This window comes from Hippichthys cyanospilos, chromosome 9, assembly GCF_059441005.1.
Source record: "Hippichthys cyanospilos isolate Australia breed blue-spotted pipefish chromosome 9, RoL_Hcya_1.0, whole genome shotgun sequence".
In the NCBI taxonomy this organism is placed as follows: domain Eukaryota; kingdom Metazoa; phylum Chordata; class Actinopteri; order Syngnathiformes; family Syngnathidae; genus Hippichthys; species Hippichthys cyanospilos.
The window spans coordinates 1,810,002-1,834,455 of record NC_142377.1 but is presented as its reverse complement, the minus strand read 5'-3'; the positions used below and the strand labels follow the sequence as shown (position 1 = coordinate 1,834,455).

Here is a 24,454-nt window from a genome sequence, read left to right as displayed (position 1 = left end):
GAGTACCAAATAATGGATATTTGTTACCTGAAATGTGTAATTTGGTTTTCCAATAGCACTTGAAGCCTTTCTTTGATCTCATCAAAACGCTCTTTTTCCTCCACGGTTACAGTACCAATTCCATCCGGTCTGAAACATGACAGAGGAAGTTCAGTAATTACACTGGCAATCAATCATGACCAGTGTGATCATCATTTGGAGAGGCAATTCACAACAATTCACATTTTTAACATTACCACAAAACCCAGGAGGATCCCTCAAATTGTATTTCCAACTTAATATTCAGTGCACGATGTTTGATGCAAGAAACCTTTGAAGATGCCATCTTTTCTGACATTTACTGTGTAAAATATGACATTTTTATGGGTTCTATTTAGATATTAATAAATAGGGCTTGTCAAGCAGGTGTGCATCTGTGAGTGCACATCAACTGTGTTTATCCTATGTGACATGGTTGGGCCTGGGTGGAGTGTGAGCAGAGTGCATGTGACAGGAGAGGCGCTGGACTGGTGGCTGTGACAGTATGATGAGAAGCAGGAGACATGACACACCCTCTATCCATCACCCCCTGCCAACCCCCACCTCTTTTAGACATGTCCTTTCAGTGGCTAACTTGAAACTGCACACATTTTTAAGAGTTTGTGTTAGTGAAACACACTGGTGCGTTTCATTAATGTGCTATTTGAGACCAAAGGGCACAAGAGCATGCTTAGCATTAAATATCATCTAATCCATTTACCCAATTTAGCTTGCATGAACATTCCAAGACACTGTCATTGCCAATGGTAGATCTTTGCTGCACAAGTTCGAGAAAGTCTTAGAATTTATAAACTGGTCGATTTCACGAGCACCAAAAAAGAGAGTGTAACTTTGCTTGTTTAACCTTAATAACCAATGTCTTAACACGGAGAGTTTACTGAATGTATTTTGAGTGAATATGCAGTATGTATATAAAAATCAAATAATTGGTGAATGCAATTTGGACATACAAGACAAGTACAGTATATGATAGCAAAGTAGTTACTCTATATTTAAGTAGTTTAACGAATGGCCATGCTACATTTACTAATTCCTGTACATTATCATTTATTTCTACAGTATGTTCTTTTGTGACAAGGTTCGCATATAGGATTGTATCATGACACAATATTAAGCTGCCTTAGCTTTAACACAGCAACAAGAATTATTCACTGGTGTAAAAGGAACTTTTCACACTAATTAGGACTTGAGGCTTTTTATACAACACTCTGTTTTTTTGTGTGTTCCCCCATGTTTGTAATAACTGATGACCTTACAGCTTCAATAAAGACGAGTAAGTGAGCCACAAGTAATTTTCAGCGAGCAACCATCAAATTACCATAGGCAATAAATTGATAATAAATTTAGAAATAAATAAATACGTCATAAATTTATGACTAGAGATTTTTATATATTCTAATTCAACACTTACAGTAATTCCCTTTAAAGTGACACTGTGTAAGATTTAGACCATTTTTCATTAAAAATGAATACATTATTATAAATATTAAAAGCTTGCAAATAAATGTGTTGTTAACGACCAACAATATGTTTTCAATCTGATCGTAGGTCTAGTTATCATGAAATGACATTACATGAGGGTGGCATTCTTCAGGAGGTCGCCATGTCTGTTATCGCTACCAAAAGCAGGAGGAAGAGGAGTGTTTATTGCTGCATTTATCGCACAATGCCACTAAAGCTCCCACAGGTGCATGCAAAAAATTACACTTACTGCCTTTAAAATTATATACATTATAAAATTGACAAAGTTGCATAATTAAAATCCCTAGTTTTAAGAATTATGTTTAAAGTTTTGGCACATTTATCTTTCAACGGTGCACAACTGCACATAGTCTAATGATCCCTTATTTGCATGCACTTCAAATACAATTTGAACCCTGTGGCTGCTTGGAAATAAAATGTGAGACCTTAAAGGGACAATGTGTAAGATTTAGACCATTTTTCATTACGAACAGCTGGAAGTGATGCATTCACCATTGTCCGTAGCTATAACAGACATAGAAGCCTCCGGAGGAGTGCCACTCTAAAGTAAAATTATTTAATCACAACTAGACCTAGAATTATATTTAAAACATACTGTTGATCATTAAGAACACATTTATTTGTAAGCTTTTACAATTTATAATAATGTAATTTATTCATTTTTTCATGAAAAACAGTCTAAATCCTATACATTGTTCCTCTAAGGAGGTTGTTTTTGTAGAAATCCCGAAATGGACATCTCATTTGAAAATTTGTATTTTTGTCATTAAAAACCTAACCTGAGCGACATAACCCTGGTTTTGTGTAAACAACATTTTATAAAATCTTTTGTAAGGGTAGTAATTAATTGCAAATCATTAGTCCTTAAAAAGCTTGACTTTTGAGCATGTTTTCATAGAAAAATGTAGTTAGCATCGTTTGTTCATCAAATGAGCTACAATTTAGTTAGGCTTCACTGATATGCTGGATTAAATTTAAAACAAGCTCTGAACAAACGCTTTATTTTGCTAAGTGAATATTACTCCATTGAAAATGTTAAGAAACTGATCATTGAGATGAGTCATTATTTCATGTTTTTATGTTATCTTTCAATGGAGTCTTTAAATAGCAATAACATATATCTGGACACAAGTCAAGTAGCTGCACTGTTGTCAGGCCACTGAGAAACCGAGCACAGCGTACTTAATTTAACATCTCAAACAGGATTTAGGAGCCTTAATTTTGGTGGGGGGTTGATCCGGTGGAGGTGTGTGGCCTTTTTATGTGGCGATGCGCAGCAATGTCGGCAGCACGGATGTTCAGCCATCATATGACAGCATGTCAACCTGTCACGCTTGTGCCTCAAGGCCAGATGGACCAACTGGCTCGGTCTCTCTTGACACTCTTGAAATGTGTATGTCAATGTTTTGGATAATTTATTTGATACACATGTTGGCGTCGTCACTTACAGCACTATCACCAAGGCATTTACTTTGAAAATCAATACATGGTAAGAAATGTGTGATCCCTGGGTAAAATATTTCAGTTTGGTATTGAGAGGACGTTTATACATTGGTCGTTATACGGTTTATTTTATTTCTCTTTTCTTTTCCTTGTGCATCTGTCCATGCCTGTCCAGAACAGCTTTCATCTTCCAGTCAGGGTTTGTCATGATGAAAGAGAAAGAAGGAAAGTGAATGAATGGACAAGCATAGCTTAGATTTAAGGGGGAGGAGCATTGTGACAGACACCTCCCTTAACCCCTTTCTTCAACACTACAGCGGTCCTCATTGATATTTATTTTTTCTGTATGTTGACATTTTTCATGTCCAAACACATTCAACCTGAATTAATTGCATCAAATAAATTTGAGTGGTTTGAAGTGAGCCAGATCTTTCCCAAGCCGACTTTGGGTGATGGGCGCGAAACACCTCATTCTGCTCACCAGCTAATGGCAGAACAAATATGTTATTTTATAGGTTAACAACCATTCACACAATAATGGAATATATATACAGTGGGCCCCCGTGTTACGAACTTAATCCGTTCAGCGGCTACACTCGTAACTTGAACTGCTCGTATGACGGGCAATCCAAACCTATGTTAATTAGTGAATGCGTGCAACGCGCGCAAAAACCTTAGGTAAAAACATCACGACTTTATACACATATTAAAAATGAGTAACATAATCTACTTTACAGTTAAATTAAATAACATATACAAAGGAAAAATGACATTTACCTTTGGGGCGACGTGACTTGAGCTGGGTGGAGGCGGAGGGGAGCAGAGACCAACCCGCAGAATTCATTGATTTATTTTCTTGAACGGGAACTTTTCTCAAACTAGAACATATCACCGGCGATTTCCTTCTCTTTAATCCATAATAGAAGAAGCCTCTCAATTTTGTTGTCGATCGAGGTCCGTCCCCCAGCAAGGAAAGTCTTGCCCTTAGAAGATTGCCGAGCCATACTCACGAGCAAGGTTAACCATGCGTGCACCTCCTTCGTTTTTTTTTTTTTTTTTTTATTATCTCCTGCTTGGTTTCTATTGTGATCATCCTCTTACTTCTTCCTTCATCGCCACTGGCAATTTTAGAAGCCATGTCTAACAGATAAAGTTTGCAAAGTCTTCACAATATTCCTTCCTTCTGTTTTTCACTCATTTTCTCTCCTTCCTTCCGTCCCGACCAGCTGTGCCATCAAGCTAGATGAAGGCGTTCGACCAATAACATATCGGCATCTCCGTGACTGACACCGTGACTGAACAGTGACTGTGACATTGTAAGAGCAATAGCATATCAGCGTTTCCGTGCCATGCATGAGCAGATGATTTCGTTGAAGTAGTAAAACGATGTGAATAGTACATACACATTGACTGGCAACGCGTGGTTAAATCAGAGATAAAACCATTACGTATTTACACACACATTTAAAATTAGTACCACAACCTACTGTGTAGCTAATTTAATTAACATAAGATACACAAAGGATAAATGACATTTTCCTCTGAGGCGACGTGATTTGAGCTGAGTGGAGACGGAGGTGAGCAGAGACCAACCCGCAGAATTCATTTATTTATTTTCTTAAACAAGAACTTTTCTCAAATTAAAACATATCACCGGCGATTTCCTTCTCTTTAATCCATAATAGAAGAAGCCTCTCCATTTTGTTGTCGAGCGAGGTCCATCCCCCGGCAAGGAAAGTCTTGCCCTTAGAAGATTGCCGAGCGGTTCCGTCCATACACACGAGCAAGGTTAACTATGCATGCGCCTCCTTCGTATTTTTTTTTTTTTATTATTATCTCCTGCTTGGTTTCTATTGTCATCATCCTCTTACTTCTTCCTTTACCGCCACTTGCAATTTTAGAAGCCATGTCTAACAGATAAAGTTTGCAAAGTCTTCACAACATTCCTTCCTTCCGTTTTGAGTGCATTTTCTCTCCTTCCTTCCATCCCGACCAGCTGTGCCATCAAGCTAGATAAAGGCATTCGGCCATTAGCATACCGACATTTCTATGATTGACGTGACGCCGGCCAATAGCATCTCAGTGAGTGAGACCGAGGCGTGACCATAATCGACCAATAGCATATCGGCATCTCCGTGACTGACACCGTTACTGAGACAGTGACATTGACATTGTAAGAGCAATAGCGTTCAACGTTGCCGTGACCAGCGTCGTCCATTGATTTTGTTGACGCAGCAGAGCGAAAATATCTAAACTAATATAATGCCCGGCATGTCAGATTGTTCGTAAGACGAAAGGTTTGCACGTAAGTCGGGGACAAAAAACTCAGTGGTCCACGCTTGTAAGTTGAAATGTTCGTAAAAGAGGGTGTTCGTAAACAGGGGGAGAACAGTTGATTTAGTTGATGCAGCAAAGCGAAAAAAATAGTACAGACACAATGACTGGCATGATGGGGCATGTCGGATTGTTCGTAAGACGAAAGGTTTGTGCGTAAGAGGGGGACAAAAACACTGCGGTCCATGTTCGTAAGATGAAAAGTTCGTAAAAGAGGGATTTCGTGAACCCGGGGGCCCACTGTACACTCAAAACTGATGAATCAAGCAAGAAACACTTGGGCATGAAACAATAGCAGCAGGGAACTGATTGGTGGAAACCAGGGAAGCAAGTTAACGAGGACAGGTAGAAGCAATCACACTGACGAGACACTGAGAAAAAACATTAACACCTGAATCCCTTAACTCCAAAGGACAAAAAAAAACCCAGCAAAAGCCCAAAATAGAAAAAAAAACCCTAAACACTCCAATACTAACCCACAGACAGCAAATACCAACTTAACATCGAAAACATATTATCTGTGTTTGTTTTCTGCATTAAAAAGCCACTGAAATAAGTCAATAACACTAACAAATCTAATATGGTATGTTGATGTTTAACTTTTTCATAGTTTTTGTTGGATGGCTGTCAAATGTTGTGCTTTGGTGTTTGATTCGGTCACATCCTGTACATCTCCTGGAAGCTTAACCCAATCTTTTCAGAAACGCTTATAATGCCCCTACATTAGGAATTTCCTAAAGTTACAGACTAACTTACCTCTTTGGTCCTGATAAAAGCGCGAACCTGAAATCCCTTTTCTTCATGAACTCGACAATTTTGAGTTCTTTCCTATTGATTTGGGGAGAGGGCTCAGGAGGAGAGGGGAAAAGTGCTTGTTGTAGTTCAGCCTCTGACACTGGCCAGTTTAACAACTCTGTCACACGCTGACTAACAGGGGTTGTGTGGATTTTTAAAGTTGTGTGGACAAAGGTAATGTTTGTTAAGTGGACATGGTTTGGAGGTTAGAAAATACATAAGGACAAAAAGGGACAAAATAGGGACGAAAGAAAAATGTAAAACGTTAACATGCAAACAGGCAAGAAGAGAATCAAAACCAAAACATAAAGCTTTTTCTCTAATATATGTATCACACACAACTTTCATCATACAAAAACAAGAGTTGGGGTGTAGAATGACGACCGTTGTCTGCAACAAGTTTTTTAGGTACCTATTTCCATGGACATGGGAAGCACAGAAGGCAAAGCTGTAGTGTAAAAGGGTTGGATCAATCATAGCGCCATTCTCCGCCCTCTCCAGTAAGTCACCAAGGTAACACAAGTGGCGATGACAGCCCCGAACTCCATAGCGAGCACAGTATTCATCCAAGACAAATACTTGACCCGGACTGAACCAGCCCTGTATATAATAATGCAACATACAATTTACCACTCTGGAACATTATTCAAGAAACAATTTTCATTTTACAATTTGCTTACCAGACAGGAGTATGAGTCATTGAGTCTGTGGTCTAAAGTGAGGCGTTGAACCAGTTCAAAGAGTGAGGCATGGTCAAAATTACAGGGATTGGCTGAAATAAACTCATCCATGCCGTGCTTCTGGGCTCGATCCGCATCTGCGTACAGAACCATTCCAACCAGGTGAGCATTAAGAAAAGAAAGAAAGAAACAACAAACAGAACAACGAAGATTGTGGCGCAGATCATTTGTTTTAGGTTTCTGTTTTCATAAGACTGCATTTAGAGATATCTCCTTCCCCTCATTTAGTCTCATAAACATAATTTTACGAGTTTGACTAGTACTGCTATTTTTTTTAATGCAGGCTCGCTGGTGCCTATTCCAATCATCTTTGAGCAGTAGGCAGGGGACACCCAGGACTGGTTGCCAGCCAATCACAGGGCGAAATCCATCGATCCAATTTCTATAGCTTATCCTCATGAGGGACATTGGTATCATCACAGCAAGTAGTAAGCTATGCGCAGAACTTTCAGGCTCCCAGCTACCAGAATTGAATTAGAAACTGCCCAGGCTTAGGGCAGTAGGCGGGGGACACCTTGAACTGGTTGCCAGTCCATCACAAAGATGAAGAACAATTTACACTCACAATCACACTCAAGGACAATTTAGAGAGTCCAGAATACCTTCCATGCATGTCTTTGGAATGTGGGCTAGGCAACAGCTAGCCTGCTAACATTGTGAGGATAAGTGGCTCTATAAAATGGATGGATGGATCAAGAAAAGCATAAAAATGCCGGAACGTGCATGTGGACCCTTGTTTTCATCTAGCTAGACTAAGAATCACTTCAATTTTTAAAAGGAATTTAAATAAGAAAACGATGAAAAGGTGGAGGTACAGTACTCAAATGATATCACATTTATGTTTGTTCAGGGAGTACAGAAGGGCTGCTATCTGGGTCAGTATTGACCGGGACACCAGTATTGACCGGGACGCCAGGAAATGTATGCAGACTGCCAGTGCTTTGAAATAAGACATGGGAGAATTTAAGGACATCTGTGACAAACAAAATCTTCCACCACAGGTAAGTAAGGAACTGAAGGTTGCTCTCATGATGATTACAAAGCCTTAGTAACAAACTGATGCAGTCTTATTAAAGCCCATAGTATAGACAAGCTTCTCACATGATATTTATATTAACAGCCTTGGAAAGCTAAATACCATTTCATTCTAATTTATTTAAACAATATGAATTAGATGCAAGCCATCTTGCCCTATTCCAGTGATGAGTGTGAAAGGCATGACCAACTCCTTCCCGTGGCAATGAAGTGTTATGCAATCATATGACAATTCATAGTTAAAAAAAAAGGAATCCATCATGCCATACAGCCCTATGTTTTTTTTTGTTTGTTTTTTTTTAACTGTTATTTGGATGTGTGGGTTTGGTATTGTATAACGATGGTGATTCCTGCACCATCCTAGCCATTCAAGCTTTTCACCTTTGTTCTTTAATGGAAAACTTGCAATGAAAAAAAAGAAGAAAAAAACACAGGAGCATACCGGCCTTAATGGGATACCGGTTTACTGGAGGTGAAATATAATATAAAATCATATTAATTACAAACAGATCTGTATTTGAAGCCAGACCCTCAATCTGCCCAATGCTCACATTAAAAAATTGTCAGCTGTCGTCCTTTTAGCTGTCGAATGACACTGGCTACTAGTCAACAAACAAAACAAAAGCTTGCTCGAAGCTATATAATTGCAACCCCTCAGAAAGACCCCCCCCCCCCCCCCCCAAAAAAAAAAAAGACAAATAAATAATAAATTGAAAAAAATGACATTGTGCCCCTTTGGACTGTAGCTGGTTCCCTGTCAGGTCTGTTTGATGTGAGTGAGGGAGTGGAGGCATGCAAGAGGGATGGACAGTAACTTACAGTGACACCCCCACCCGTCACCCCCATCTATCTGGACTGCAGAAGGATGGCCCTGACGATGATTGAAGTCTACGATTTGTTTATAGATAAAGAGGAGGGGTTCCAAGACGTTTCTGCGGTACTACTGGTAGTCTTTTTTTTTATTTTTTGCTTTAAACAAATACAATAAATAACTATTAGTATTTTGTCTTTTTTTTTCAGCAGCGTGGGCAGACATTCTTAAAAGCTTGATGTGCCTGACGATCGCAGTCCCAAACAAGAATTACTCCTAGAATCATGCAGATAAGCATTTGCAAGTATTTTTCCATACAGAGCAAGATGGTTATGTGCATTTTATTGCTTAACAATTAACACTTACCTTTGTAATTTCATGATGTAAAGGTTGAAAGAGACTGAAGGTATGATATTTGGAAAATATTTTACTGTAACAAGGACTGTCTGTAGCAGCTGGCAAAACAAGTCAATTATTATAAAGAAGTTTAGAAGAAAACATAAAAATGGCTTGCTTTTATAAACATTATTTTGTATAACACAGAAGGGCCAGCTCTTATAATGGTCTTTCAATGTTGTGTTTCCCAATTAGGGATACATTAATACACTACAAGGAAACGTGTTGAAACCTTTGAAACCTCAGATGACCAATTAAAATAAAATAAAATTCCATACTTTGCTTTTAATATTATTCTTGTTCAGTCTTTAATGCATGTTTATAGCGGATTCATTTTCAAGTGCCCAATTTCTTGTGTTAAATGGGCATAGAAAATTTTAAATAAAAAGGCAGTTGTTTTTTTTTTGATTTTCATTCATTCACACACCATGTACAGTGGTAGCTTTATTTACAAAATTAATTAGTTCCGGAAGCAATTTCTCAACATGAATCTTTCGTAAGTAGAATCAAATACATCTTAGTAATAATCAAAATTTATCTTGTCAATGTCAAAAATAATTAAAAACAAACAAAAAAAAAACGCTCCTAAACCATTTACATTATTCATATCAGTATTAATTTTAGCAGTTGACAATACGCATGCAGTTCACTTGTTTGCCTTGAGGTGGTGCTGGTGTGTTGGTGAAGAGTCCAGAGTGAAAGACATATTTTCAGGTCGTTTAATTTCCACATTTTTATTTTACAATTTCAGTGATCAAAGAATCATTTACTTTTAGCATGTAAGTTTATTTAAGTTTTATTTGAGATCAGGCGAAGTGCTTCATGAGTGATGTCATTCGGCCCACTTGCTTAAGTGCAACCAACGTGCTAACAACAGTCATGTCAGACACGACAGCCCAAAGTGCTATGTATGTGTTTTTATGTGAATATGTGCAGTGTTAGCCATAGCTAATGTCAATTTATGTTTGTTAGTTTTACGGTGTAAATTGTTGGTAGGAAGTGTGGGTGAGGCGTGTCAAGATGAAAAGTGCAAGAGCGCAGTAAACAACGCAAAACACTATTATCTTGTTGGTGGGCAAGCCGGCACATTAATAAATTATAAAAATTCAACATAAACTGTAACAAATATGGTAGACATCACAGGTTGAGGTAACGTATTAAATTACACCCTTGTTGAATCGAGCGCTGGTTATCTTGTGTCTCATATTATATGCCAACAATGTAGACTTTCATATCGTGACTTTTCTCTCATTACTAAAGACAATATTTTTCCAATGAGACGTTTTGTAAGGTGATTTTTTTTTTTTTTTGGAACAAGAGGCGTCCGTATGTAGAGGAACCTCTGTACTACAATAGAACTATTATGGATAGTTTTGAGAGAGGGCCCCTCGGTGGAACAGAGGTTAGCATGTCCACATCACAGTTTAGGGACCCAAGTTCAAATCCACCTCGCTCTGGCCTTCCTGTGTGGAGTTTGCATGTTCTCCCCTAGCCTGTGTGGGTTCTGTCCAGGCACTCCAGCTTTCTTCCACACGCCAAAAAACATGCATGGCAGGGGTAAAGGACATAAAGTGATCCCCCCTACTTCGCTGTTAATGGGGGGTGTTAACACCCCGCGAAGTCTGAAACCCGCGAAGTATTGTATCAGTTCCTAGATTTCTATGTACAGCCCAATATAGCCGCAGTAACCATAAACAATCCTTTTTTTTTTTGTATTTTTTGCTTATTTTACTTCTTTTCTCCTATAATTTAACATTACATTATCCTTATTAACATTATTGTATATTAATTAAATAACTAATATTAGTTTGTTGAGAATTTGTTCTCAGGACTGGTTATCTGCACCAAGACTCCGGTGAGAGGGTATGCAAGTCATCACGTTGAACTTCACATTTATTTTGGCTCGTGTATGGTGTATCATGTAGTATCTGTTGAATAATAAATCAACAATCTTAAAGTCAGTAAACTAACATATAAACACTTGCCGAACTTTAATCGATGAATTTACTGTATTTTTAGCCATTAGCGGGTTAGCAACAACTAACAACAACTACTAACTATTAAGTGCAACCTCTACACAAACGAACACATATACAGAATATACACTCATCGCTTACTAAACATAGGCAGCAGCGTGCGTTATCAACATAAATGACAACAAACTATAAATATGAGCTTACCTTGTCACTCGCTACGTCACAGTAACGAGCCGAATGACGCACAGAGAACTTAAAACAGGAAACGCAAATGCAAAGCGACCCGACAAATTAAAAGCATTACTTTCAAAATACGATAACGTCACGAACTCAAACGCTTGAAGAATTCTTAACATAGCTATTAACTAATATTAGTTATTTGATGAATACAGTTCTGTATAATGTACTTTTTTGGCTTTTTCCATTTTTTTTTCCATTTTTGTGCGTTAGTTAATTTATTTTTTTATTTGAAATATTTTTATTTTTTCTTGGAAAAACCCGCAAAGTACTGAGATCGCGAAGTAGGAAGGATCACTGTATTAAATTGTCCTGAGGTGTGATTGGGTGTGATTGTTACCTTTTTATTGTGTTTTAATTTTCATGTTCAGCACTTTGGAAACCTTGTCTTTGTGAAAATGGTGCTGGATAAATAAAGTGGATTGGATTTAGTGGATGAATCGTTGTTTGTCTCTGTGTGCCCTGCAATGGGCTGGCAACCAGTTGAGGGTGTCTCCCATCTACTGTCCCAAGTCAGCTGGGATAGACACCAGCAAGCCTGCGACCCTTGTGAGGATACGCAGCGACAGAAAATGGATGGGTAGTTTTGAGAGGCAAAATCATCATTTTATTAAATACTTTTATAAAATCTACAAAACAAGGAAGTGTAACGAGTTATTTTTTTGCCATTTTATTTATTTTTTTCCAAATAAAGTCATAAAGGCGTAGTAAGAACAGATGCCCTGCAAACTCCAAGTTAACTTATTCACTGCAATCAAAAGACAGTATCAAACTGGGAGGACTTGCAGAAAATGAGCGATGCATTCCTTTTTTGACTATTGTCTATTTATGACTTCCCCATGAGCAGAAAAAAATGACAACCCTCTTGCTGTCTCTCTCTTCCTTTTTCCCATTCTCTTGCTCTTTTGCCTCGTTCATCCATCCATCCACCCACCCACCCATATATATATATATATATATATATATATATATATATATATATATACTGTATATATATATATACTGTATATATATATATATATATATATATATATATATATATATATATATATATATATATATATATATATATATATATATATATATATACACACACACACACACAGTGGGCCCCGAACTTAATCGTTCAGTGGCTATGCTCGTAACTCGAATTGCTCGTATGACGGGCAATCCAAACCTATGTTAATTAGTGAATGCGTGCAACACGTGCAAAAACCTTAGGTAAAAACATCACGACTTTATACACATATTAAAAATTAGTAACATAATCTACTGTACAGTTAAATTAAATAACATAAATATACAAAGGAAAAATGACATTTACCTTTGGGGCAACGTGACTTGAGCTGGGTGGAGGCGGAGGGGAGCAGAGACGAACCCGAGCGGTTACGGCCATACTCACTAGCAAGGTTAACTATGCGTGCGCCTCCTTCGTATTTTTTATTATCTCCTGCTTGGTTTTATTGTCATCATCCTCTTACTTCTTCCTTTACCGCCACTTGCAATTTTAGAAGCCATGTCTAACAGATAAAGTTTGCAAAGTCTTCACAACACACCGACCAGCTGTGCCATCAAGCTAGATGAAGGCGTTCGGCCAATAGGATATCGGCATTTCTGTGATTGACGTGACGCCGGCCAATAGCATATGCGCATCTCCGTGACTGAGACCGGGACCGTGATGTTAATCGACCAACAGCATATCGGCATCTCCGTGACTGAGACAGTGAATGTGACATTGTAAGAGCAATAGCTTATCGGCGTTACCACGACATGTGAGAACAATTGATTTTATTGTTGCAGCAAAGTGAAAAAAATTGTACGGACACATTGACCAGCATGTTGGATTGTTCGTAAGACGAAAGGTTTGTGCATATTGACCACATGGTGGATTGTTCATAAGACGAAAGGTTTGTGCGTAAGAGGGGGACAAAAAACACTGTGTTTTACGTTCGTAAGTTGAAAAAGTTTGTAAATGAGGGAGTTCGTAAACTGGGAGCCCACTGTATATATATACACACACACATGTATCTACACAAATCTATATTAGTGGTGGGGTCTGACTTTCACAATTCCTTTAGATGTTTGGATCTACAATTTGAAATCAATTCCGATTCAGCTTTTCCATTACTGATTCTCGCAGTTCTTGCCCTATTACAAAATATACTGACTGGCTGTTTTTTTTAGTAGTTTTTTTTTTTTTTTCGCAAGACCGGCTCGCGCCTTTGCAGATGAGAGTCACTTATTGATTCCAGACAAAAACTGTCTTTGCACACTCCCACTATGACATAATGTATATTTTGTAGTTTTGAAAAGTTGTGTCCTTTTACACACTGAGTTCTATATTCATGTTTGGCACAAGTCTGGCGCACAATTTGATGTAAATCCATAGATGACGCTAGAATGGCTTTGGTATTTTTGCAACCACGCTGTTTGGCACAGTGAGAAGTGGGCATTTTGCACCGTTGTGTCGACTTGATTGGCAGCTAATTGAAGCAGCTCCATTTATTTTATTCCATTTATTTTTTTTTTTGTCCCCCACTTACGCACATACCTTGCGTCTTACGAACAATATGACATGCCGGCAATTGTGTTCATACATTTATTTTCGCTTCGCTACGTCAACTAATTTAGAAGTTGACACTCATCACGGCCACGTCGAACGCTATTGCTCTTACAATGTCACAGTCACTATCTTAGTCGCGGTGTCAGTCACGGAGTCAGTCACGGAGATGCTATTGGCCGGCGTCACGTCAATCACAGAAATGCCAATATGCTATTGGCCGAACGCCTTTATCTAGCTTGATGGCACAGCTGATCGGGACGGAAGGAAGGAGAGAAAATGAGTCAAAAACGGAAGGAAGGAATGTTGTGAAGACTTTGCAAACTTTATCTGTTAGACATGGCTTCTAAAATTGCAAGTGGCGGTAAAGGAAGAAGTAGGAGCATGATGACAATAGAAACCAAGCAGGAGATAATAAAAAAAAAAAAAAATACGAAGGAGGCGCACGCATGGCTCGTGAGTATGGCCGTAACCGCTCGGCAATCTTCTAAGGGCAAGACTTTCCTTGCCGGGGGACGGACCTAGATCGACAACAAAATTGAGAGGCTTCTTCTATTATGGCTTAAAGAGAAGGAAATCGCCGGTGATATGTTCTAGTTTTGAGAAAAGTTCCCGTTTAAGAAAATAAATAAATTCTGCGGGTTGGTCTCTGCTCCCCTCCGCCTCCCCCCAGCTCAAGTCACGTCGCCCCAAAGGTAAATGTCATTTTTCCTTTGTATATGTTATTTAATTTAACTGTACAGTAGATTATGTTACTCATTTTTAATATGTGTTTAAAGTCGTGATGTTTTTACCTAAGGTTTTTGCGCGCGTTGCACGCATTCACTAATTAACATAGGTTTGGATTGCCCGTCATACGAGCAGTTCAAGTTATGAGCGTAGCCGCTGAACGGATTAAGTTCGTAACACGGGGGCCCACTGTACATGTGTAATACCGCAATTCTTTACGGACATATATAAGGACGCGAAACAGACATACAAATACCAGCTTCAAAACCAATACAATAGATAACATAGAAAACTTACTTTTTTGTCATGAACTCTGTACTTAAACCTAAATATGCAACTTCAACGACTGTACGAGCGCACAATCGCACGGTGAACGGGCGATCAACAGGACATCACTGACTTCAGCATACGCAAGCATGCAGTCATGTGACCCGGAAGGCACGGCAATCAAACGGTCCGCGTAACTATGGAAACAATAAAACCACACTTGAGAATCTAACAGACACAACAATTTTGTGCCTTTTATACAGCCGCTCCGCAAATGCGCCAGGCACATTTGCTTCAAATAAAAGGCATGTCAGTCTTTGTGGTAGTCTTCCGATGGGAGGTCTGGTAACAGCACCAACCGAGCTACAGGACAGGTATACACCTGTCCCTTGAAGTCCACCTCAGCTGATCTTATATATCCATCGTCACTGCGATGAATCTTCTTCACATGACCGATTGGCCACAGCACGGGGCAACTGTGGGTCGGCGATCATGATGACTGCTTTCTCCAGGAGGTCAGGGGGGGATGTGTTCCACTTCTGCCTTGTTTGCAGTCCGGTGAGGTACCCTCTGATGAATCTCGACCAAAACTGGTTGGCAAGGACCTGTGAGTGGCGCCAGCGCCTGCAGCTCAGGCACTCAGTCTCTGGGTACACAATTTGGGGGAGTGATCCATCAGGCCGTCCCAGTAAAAGGCTATTAGGAGTCATGGGGTCAAAATCGGCCACATCAACGGAAACATAGCCTAAATGTTTTGAGTTAAGAATGGCCTCCACCTCCAATAGAACTGTAGAGAGGACATCCTCATGGATAGGCTCGGTCCCTATACAGGTGTGTAGGGCAGATTAGACTGCTCTGACTTCTCGCTCCCTCACTCCACCAAAGTCTGGAGCTGCCAGAGGTTTGTAGTTGAATTTGATTTTCTGTTTGGCAAGTTGGCTCTGTAGGGTTGGTCCCATTCTATTAAAGGCTTCCTGCAGCTCTCTTCTCCTTTGAAATTGGCCCGATGGTCTGACCACAGCTCAAAAGGGGTTCCTCTTCTGGCAATGAATTGCCTCAATGCCATCATGAAAGCGTCAGCGTCCAGACTTCGAATGAGGTCTGGATGTAATGCTCTGGTGGTCAGGCACTTAAAGATGAGACCCCAGTGCTTCTCATGAAGTCGTCCAATCTTTATCAACATGGGCCCGAAACAGTCCATGCCTGTGGAGTGGAAGGCAGGTTTGTGTAGTTGGAGATGGGCTGTCGGGAGGTCTGCCATTCAAGGTATGGAAGGCCGTGCTCTCCAGCGCTGACAATCTACACATGAACGCTGATGCCGACGAACTGCTTCTCGGCCGTGAATAATCCGATATGTCCTTCGCAGCTCAGCGAAGACTCGCTCTGGCCCAGGGTGTTTAAGATCCGCGTCATATTTCTTAATGAGGAGACGGGTCACTGGGTGCGATGCATCCAGAAAGATAGGATGTGGGGTGGTCTCGTCCTGACCTTCAAGACGACGTAGCCGACCCCCAACTCTAATGAGTTTTGTAAAGGTGTCCATAACTGATGCTAGTGTGAGAAGTCGACTTGAAGGCGCAACAGTCTTCCCAGCTGACAAGAGAGCCCACTCTCCAGGGAAGGTTTGCTTTTGAGCTTGTTGTAGGAGGAGTAATTCGGCTTGTCTGTACTCTTCTGCGGTAGGTGAATGCTCAGAGGAGTCTTGGCCATGACGCTCCTTTGCAGTTGCGTCAAAAAGTTCCTGCCAAGTTTTGCAGGTCATAGCCTCCAATCTGGGAAAGGTAGGCGAGGTGACAACGGAACTACAGATTGTGACCTTCCTCAGTTCAGCTGCATCATCCGGTGTCTCAGAGTGTGGCATTTCTGGCCAAGAGTTTGGGCACTCTAAGAGGAAGGGTTGTCCCTGTGACCATCTGTTGGGCTCTAAAAGGGACACTAGTGTCTTCCCTCTTGTGAGGTCGTCTGTAGGGTTATTTTCCGAGTTTGCATAGCGCCAATTGCAGCCTTCTGTTCCTGGAGCTCCTGGAACTCCGCTACTCTTGATCCTACAAACATCTTATAGCGACAAGACTGGGAGTGCAGCCAGGTAAGTACAGTAGTGGAGTCAGATCACAAGACTATGTGACGTAGTGTAAGGGTCAGCTCCTTCTTAAGGGTAGAGGCCAGCTGAGCTGCCACCAGAGCTGCACAAATCTCAAGGCGAGGAACGGAATGCACCCGTTTGGGGGCAATGCGGGAGCATGCGAAAACAAAGGATAGGTGCACTTTGCCTTGTTCATCTTCAGTTCGGAGAAAAGCGACTGCTCAATTTAGCTTCCTCTAGCTTGAGATGGTCTATGAGTATCTGGTACTTGAAGAGCTCTGTTGTGTTGGTGGGCAGGAGGTTCTCTAATGCTATACGTAGCCTGCAAACTCACTGGGATCTGGATGACTGAATTTGGGAATGGTTGGTTGGGGCCCCCTGTACACTGCCTCTGGAAATGAAGGTGGAAAGTTAGGTGTGACTCCATGAGACCTCGGGAACTGAAGGGGTGCTGTGACTGCTGAGGGTGCATTTGGGCGTGAGGATAGCTGACGAGACTGAGTAGGAGGACCGTATGGGATTTCTTGGCTTGCGGGAATTGACTGTGGCTGAGGCTTGGAGTCAAGGGGAGCTGGGTAGTGAGGGAATCGGTGCTCTCCTACATTTAATTCACTCAAATTGTTGCACATGTTATTCTCAGGATCAGGCCAAGATGGAGGATCAGGCCAAATTTCGCCTTTCACGTGAAGTTATTTTTTTTTACTTTTTCCGTGTTTCGCGTCGCCACAGCCAATCAACTTCGGGAACATTCAACGGCTCACGCAGGGGGCAGGAATGAATCATGCCGGCCGCTTTGCGGTCATCGGGAGCGATCCAACACGGCCAGCTGAGCTTTCAATACACAACAGAGCCAAGCAAGAGCACTCATCTGGCTTGTACAAAGGCGGAAGCGAAAACTTGGGACAACTGCTTCACTTAAAAGCTGTTGAGCCATAGTTACTGTGCTAAGCTAACGATAGCACAACATTGTCAGCACAATATTTAGCACGGTCTCGGCCACTTGCGACATTGAAACTTATTTTTTGGCAGGTGAGTATTGCCGCAAAGAATAAAGGTGCTGTCGGTGAAAATATTGGCTCTGTCACATCCCAGAAAAGTGAAAGTTCTCAGCAATGCTCTTCTTTCCGGATCTACCGTAAAGTGCACAGCAAGCTCGCTCCCCTCTCCTCTCCTCTCCTCTCCTCTCCTCTCCTCTCCTCTCCTCTCCTCTCCTCTCCTCTCCTCCCCTCCCCTCCCCTCCCCTCCCCTCCCCTCCCCTCCCCTGCCCTCCCCTCCCCTTAAATACGGTTTTTGAACTCTTTTGGGGTTTTTTGTCACCTCATTAAGTTATTAATTCTTATTTTTGAGCAAACCTGCCTCCCTGCATTTGAGTCCACAACCTCCACATATTCCACACCCATGCTTGAACCTGACAGAACAACCTGACGGGACCCAGCCGGAAGCAAATGACAGCAGTCACATTTTAGCCACTCAGCAAGCTCCTGTCCTCAGTTTGCTGAACATCACTGTTACATTCAAGTAAGATCCTCAGTTTTTTTTTTTCCTCTGTGTTCTTTTCCGCTTATTCCTCCGTTAGCCATCTTGTGTCACCTTCACCTACGTTTTTGCCTCTTCATTAATTTTTAGATTCCAATTTTACTGATATTTTTATTTGGTAGATCGGGCCCCTTTGGTGAACTTTTTATCCCATTCTGTTTCAGACAATGCGTTTTGTTTTCCTTGTCCTTACCGATCCATTTATGAAGATTATGATTTGTATATAGATATTGACTATCACAGTAATTTTTCAAACCCTAGTCAGTTTTTGTCCAACCCCTCTTTTTTTTTTTTGATGATGATCCAGAGTCCACGCCCACAGTTAATCGTGACCTTTACTTGGGCACTCATTTAAGGATAATACTTTCCTAGTGATGGCCAGTGGGGCCACTCAAGTGTCGGTCACAATTCCTCCTTCATGCAAGTAAGATCCTTTTTCGAAATCACATTGTTCCACATCTTTTTCTTCACCACGTAATCTAGTCATGCTCTTATGAATCTGTCTCCACATAACATTGTTTCCCATCTTCCTTACCTTGGTACACTTTCTTCACATGTGCCGTCATCTGTTCCTGTAGCTTCAGTTCCTTGTATTTCTGGTATCCCTCAAGTATATTTGAGGTCAGATGATGTGGTTCAGGCTACAGATCCTGCATCCCTGCTCTCATGCTTGACCAGCTGAAGGTGCCTGTCCCTGTTTCTGTTCCTTGCCGGCTGGAGGGCGGTGCGCCTGTTCTTTCACCTTGCGGGCTCGAGAACCCCATCCTTGTTCCTTCTCCTCATGAGCTCGAAGGCCCTGTCCCTTTTCCTATGCCTGTCCTTGTTCCTACATCTCGCCGGATGGAGGTGCCTGTCGCTCTTTCTACGCCTTGGTGTGGCTAAAGGTACCTATTTCTGTTCCTACGCCTTGGCAGCTGGAGAATCCTGTTCCTCTTCCCACACCTTGGCGTCTTTACCTGTTGCTATGCCTCGTCAGATGGAGGGCCCTGCCTCTGTCCTTGTCATTCGGTGGCCAAAGGTCTCGGTCTCTATGCCTCAGTGGTTGGGAGTTCCGGTCACTGTGCGTCTGCAGCTGGAGACCCCTGTCCCTGCGCCTTGGTGGATGGATGTCTCGGACATTGACCCTAGACCTCATAAAAAGGAGGCCCCAGACCAAGAGAAGAAGAGCCCCTACAACTGCCAGAATGACTACTGACCAGTAGCACTCACTCCAATCATAATGATGTGCTTTGAGAGAGTGGTGCTGACCCACATTCAGAGCAGCATACCGGACACACTGGACCCCATGCAGTATGTCTACTAAGCCAACCGCTCCACCATGGATGCTTTCGCTGCTGCAGTACACACCTCCCTTACACACCTGGAGAATAAACACTCCTACATCAGGATGCTCTTTATTGACTACAGCTCTGCGTTCAATACAGTGATCCCCCACAGATTGACAGACAAAATGCTCTCCATTCGACTGCACCCCACCCTCTGTGACTGGTTGCAGGTCTTTCTGACTGGCAGGCCTCTCAGTTTGTCAGGATAGGGAACAGGACTTCAGCCAAAATCATCACCAACAGAGGAACACCACAGGGGTGCGTGCTCAGTTCCATCCTCTACACCTGGTGTGGGCAATCCTGGCCGGAGTCCTCCATGTTTTTCAGTTTTCTCTCCCCAAAACACTTGATTTAAACGATTAGCTCATCAACAAGCTCAGCTGGAGCTTGGAAATATTCTTAATCATTTGAATCAGGTGTGTTTGAGGGAAAAAACTGGAAAACATGCAGGACACCGGCCCCCGAGGACCGGAATTGTTTACCCCTGCTCTACACCTTGTTCACTAACGACTATGTGGCCTTCTGCAAGGACAACCTCATCCTGAATTTGCGTGATAGGACACTGGTAAAGTAACACTGATAGATCACTGGCAATGATGACGCAGCTTACAGGATGGAGGTGGCCAGATTGGTGGTATATTGTGAGCACATCGACGTCACGCTCAACACAGACACCACCAAAGAGATGGTTTTGGACATGTGGAAGGAGAAGGTGACCCATCAGCCACTGCTCATCCAAAGTTGTGAAGCAGAGAGGGTGAGCAGCCTTAAATACCTGGGTGTCCACATCAGGGAGGACCTCACTTGGACACCACAGTCCTCACAGCTCCATTGTTGAGTCCCTCCTTACCATCTGCATCACCGTGTGATGAGTCTGCAGGAAGTTACCCCCATCACCCAAAACCCCATCCATCCCCAACACACACTGTTCACTCTGGTTCCTTCAGGTCGGAGGTACAGGTTTGTAAAATGCAGAACCAGTTGACTCACAATCACTTTCTGTGCAATGCTATGTCCAAAGTTTCAATAAAAAGTCAACAATATAAAGAAAATTGACCTAAGTAAATACTCTCATGCTTGCTGAACTCTTGTGTGGTACTCTGGAGAGCAATATATACAGTACAGTGAATCCCCACTATTATTGGGGGATAGGGATAGGGCCTCAAATAATTGACCCCAATTTAGAACTGTCCTTAGAGCATATAAAAAGGAGAGGTTCCTGGGGAAATAAAACAAACAAACAAAACAAAACAAAAAAAACACTATACTGTAATGCTGTATTATTTTAGTTTATTATTATTATTATTATTATTATTATTATTATTATTATTATTATTATTATTATTTATTTACAATAAATACATAAAACATTAACATCATGCATTTAGTACTTTATATGCACGATTATGAACTTGTGCTACATGAATATGACTTGATTCAATTGTTAAATTATTCATCACTAACAAACAACTTTATATGAAGCACACTTTCATTTTACACAAACAATATAAATCATTAATTTCCCCTTGTGGTAGTTTACACATTAAAGAATGTTAGGTAATACAGACAAATTGTACCAGCAAACTAGAGAACTGGCTGCATTGTTGTTACAGTGGGATGAATAGTAGGAGAAAGAAAGCAAATAATGAAATAAAGCTACAACAACAACAACTATATTTCATGAGATAGTGTCAAAATAATACGACAATTGTGTATGACTGAGCATGAATACAGCTCATTCATTGAATGATATTGTACTGTATGAGTTTCTAAGTCTGGTCCTTGAGGGACCTTTTACAGGCAGTTTTTCAGGTAAACCTCCTAAAAAACACTGAATTTAAATGATCAAGATGAGTATCAGGCTTCTGCAAAACTTGCTGATGAGCTGCTCATTTGAATCAGGATTGTTGGTGGAGCATAACATCGAAAACCAGAAGGACAGGGGCTACAATGGAACAGACAGGGGTAACCTACATGGAGTTTGGTGTTAGTTCAAAAAATAAATATGGGAAGTAGCAACTTTGCAAATACTTGACAGCTGCAGCACGCAGGTTTTGACTGTATTCCTTTCTTTCTTTTTTATGTGAATGATTCTTGATGGTGGGTTGAACTCCAAAGTAGTGTGCCTCAAGGCAAATTTTATGATACTTTTGGTAGAATTCTGTATGTTGACCTCATTTATTTCAATGCTTAAAAAAACAAACAAACAAAAAAAAAACGTTTCTTGTCAATTTTATTTGGTACAAATGTAATGATGGCACTGGAAAAAGACAAAATTAGAAAAAGAGGAAGGAAAGCATTTATCGTTCAATTCTGCTAGAAGATTGTGGTTGAAAAAAGGTTGAAAAAAGAAACAAAAGGAAGAGAGAACCAACAAAGAAAAAAAGACACATAGAAAAGCCACCAAGTTTTGAATGTACTGTACAGCACATTTACAATAGCGATAGAAGTAGAGAAGGAACAGCAAAATCCATTGTCAGACGGTGACTTGGACTGAACAAATTATATGAAAAAAAAATATCATGATGCATTAAATCTGTTTGTGTTGGAGTTATCCGGATTTACTGGTTAGAAGTGATCAGTCGTGCATCATATTCTGTATTGTCAGTTTCAATACACGTGTGCATGTGAATTTTTTTCTGTTTTACAATAATAATCATCATTTGTTGTACTTACAGAACTGAGATATTGGTGCATCAAGCTGTGGCGTTGTGCTTCCTCGAGAGTTTAGTTTCTGCACTTGAGTAGGGGGAACTGGCTTGTGGGACTGGCCAGTGGCCCGGTACATGGCCTGCACCCATAGAATCCGGTCCTGCTCATCATCACTGGCAAATATTACAGTGTCGCCCTCTTTCACAGCATTGAAAAATGTACGACCACCATCCAGGCCTAGAGGATGCATATATTCCTGATTAAGGGTGTTGAAGTATCAAAATATGAACCACATAGTAAATTTCCTGGAGTACCTTTTACTATAAAAAGACTATGCAGTATTTGCTCCTAGCCTATACAGTAAACGTGAAATTTACACTTGGATTTACTCTGAATGTTTTATCCCCCTGCAAAGTAACTGTAATAGTTGTTGTAGAGAAAAAAATATATTGTGTTCTCTGCCAATTACTGCATGCAAGCTAACAGAAATATTGAAAAGATGCTGGCCACAACATATACTATTTTATAAGTTAATATTTGGAACACGCATATACAATTTGAGCAGTGATGAACAAAGCAGAATGGATGCCTGGGCTACCATCAGTTTTTGCTGCCCTTAAAAAAGATGTTTTAAGGTGGTACTCAAAACCCTAATAGAATCTCACCACAACCCCGCATTAATGTCGGAAAATAGCGCTCAAATGGACAGTTTCTGGTAGACCGTGTGGCTTCTGAGGAAGGAGAGAGTTGGGCGTGGTTTGACTGTAAATGACAACACCAGTTGTCATTGTACAATTTGTCACAGTTGTAGTGATATTCCAACTCCAACTCGTCAAGGAGGCGTGTATGAAGCTGAGTGACTACATCAGATTCACAAAATGACGTCTGCTGTCTCTGCTCGCCCAATGAGCAGAGCCAAATTGTGTTTACCCCAGTGTTTAGAACAGAGATAGCGCTACATGTTTTATTTTTGCCAAATATTCAACCTTTCAACAAGTGCTAAAATCTCAAAATAACGACCAGGAGAGCATTTATAGACATCCTTTTATACTGTTTATCAGAGAAAAACGCACACAAAAAAACACACACACATTTTGGGATGAGTAAGGACATGAGTACTTTTATTCAAGTGTGAGTCACCTGGCTGGGGGTCAGTGTAGTCCACAGTGTAGCCATCTAGTTGGAGCAGCTCCACCGGCTCTGCCTTCTTTTCTCGGTAGCTGCACATTGCAAATGTGTACTGACTGACCTGTGTTAAGAAAGGGTTTGTGAATGAGCCTTTTGTGTTTTTTGTCAACATATGAAATCATAATAAGAGATAATAAACTACAAAATGAAAATTAGCATTTTTTGATATCCTCCTGTATATTATACAGTGCACCACATATACAGTACTGCATTGTAGTTTTCAGACAGACACGATCATTAGAGGGGAAGTCACCGTCCACACACACATTATGTAGCCTACTCTACTCAACTCGACAAAATAACAATCTCTTACTTTTTCAAGGACCTGTTGCATTGTGGTTCCAAAAAAAAGTAGCCAGGTTACAACATCTGACATAAATACCAGGGGTGTGCCAAAAAATAAATTTTCATCAGAATCGCGATTCTCATTTTCTACAATTTAAATCATTATAATAGGTTGTTAAATCGATATTAAAATCAAACGGAAATCGATACACTTCTTGACAGTTTCCATACTACACGCAGTGCCATGATGTCATCATGCAGCCCGTTTGAGATTACGAAGCTTGCGCTGATAGTTCTCTTGTCGCTTTCTCACAGCCACGGTTTAAATGTTTCTGTTTTGCTTTTCAGGCAAGTTTCAAATAATTTGTTCTCGCCGACTTGTTTTGAAGCTATGTTTTTATTTTGCAGCAAGCTGTGTAAACAGGAAGTGCGGTGACCTTGCGAACGTAGGGTTACGCAGTTGGGGAAGAGAACGTGATCGAATCCACACGCAACAAAACACATTAACCTCTACAGGACAACGCCTGGATGATGTATGATG

At 40.9% G+C, this 24,454-nt stretch overlaps 1 protein-coding gene across 18 annotated transcripts in view; it reads right to left on the bottom strand.

Moving 5' to 3' along the window:
• cadpsa (Ca2+-dependent activator protein for secretion a) overlaps positions 1-24,454 on the bottom strand; it is a 212,713-nt gene that overhangs the window by 117,864 nt on the left and 70,395 nt on the right. For 12 of the 18 annotated variants that reach the window (XR_015866670.1, XM_088424134.1, XM_088424131.1 and 9 more), the window contains exons 10-15: positions 23,581-23,689; positions 22,465-22,677; positions 6,774-6,910; positions 6,506-6,693; positions 6,055-6,225; positions 28-129 (exon numbers count right to left, since the gene is read on the bottom strand). Coding sequence is in view for 17 of the 18 variants with exons in the window: in XM_088424134.1 (XP_088280260.1) it covers positions 28-129; positions 6,055-6,225; positions 6,506-6,693; positions 6,774-6,910; positions 22,465-22,677; positions 23,581-23,689 (920 nt within the window). In the remaining variant the exon portion in view is untranslated. The remainder of the gene's footprint in view (positions 1-27; positions 130-6,054; positions 6,226-6,505; positions 6,694-6,773; positions 6,911-22,464; positions 22,678-23,580; positions 23,690-24,454) is intronic. The other 6 variants (XM_088424148.1, XM_088424140.1, XM_088424143.1 and 3 more) reach the window with 1 other exon arrangement.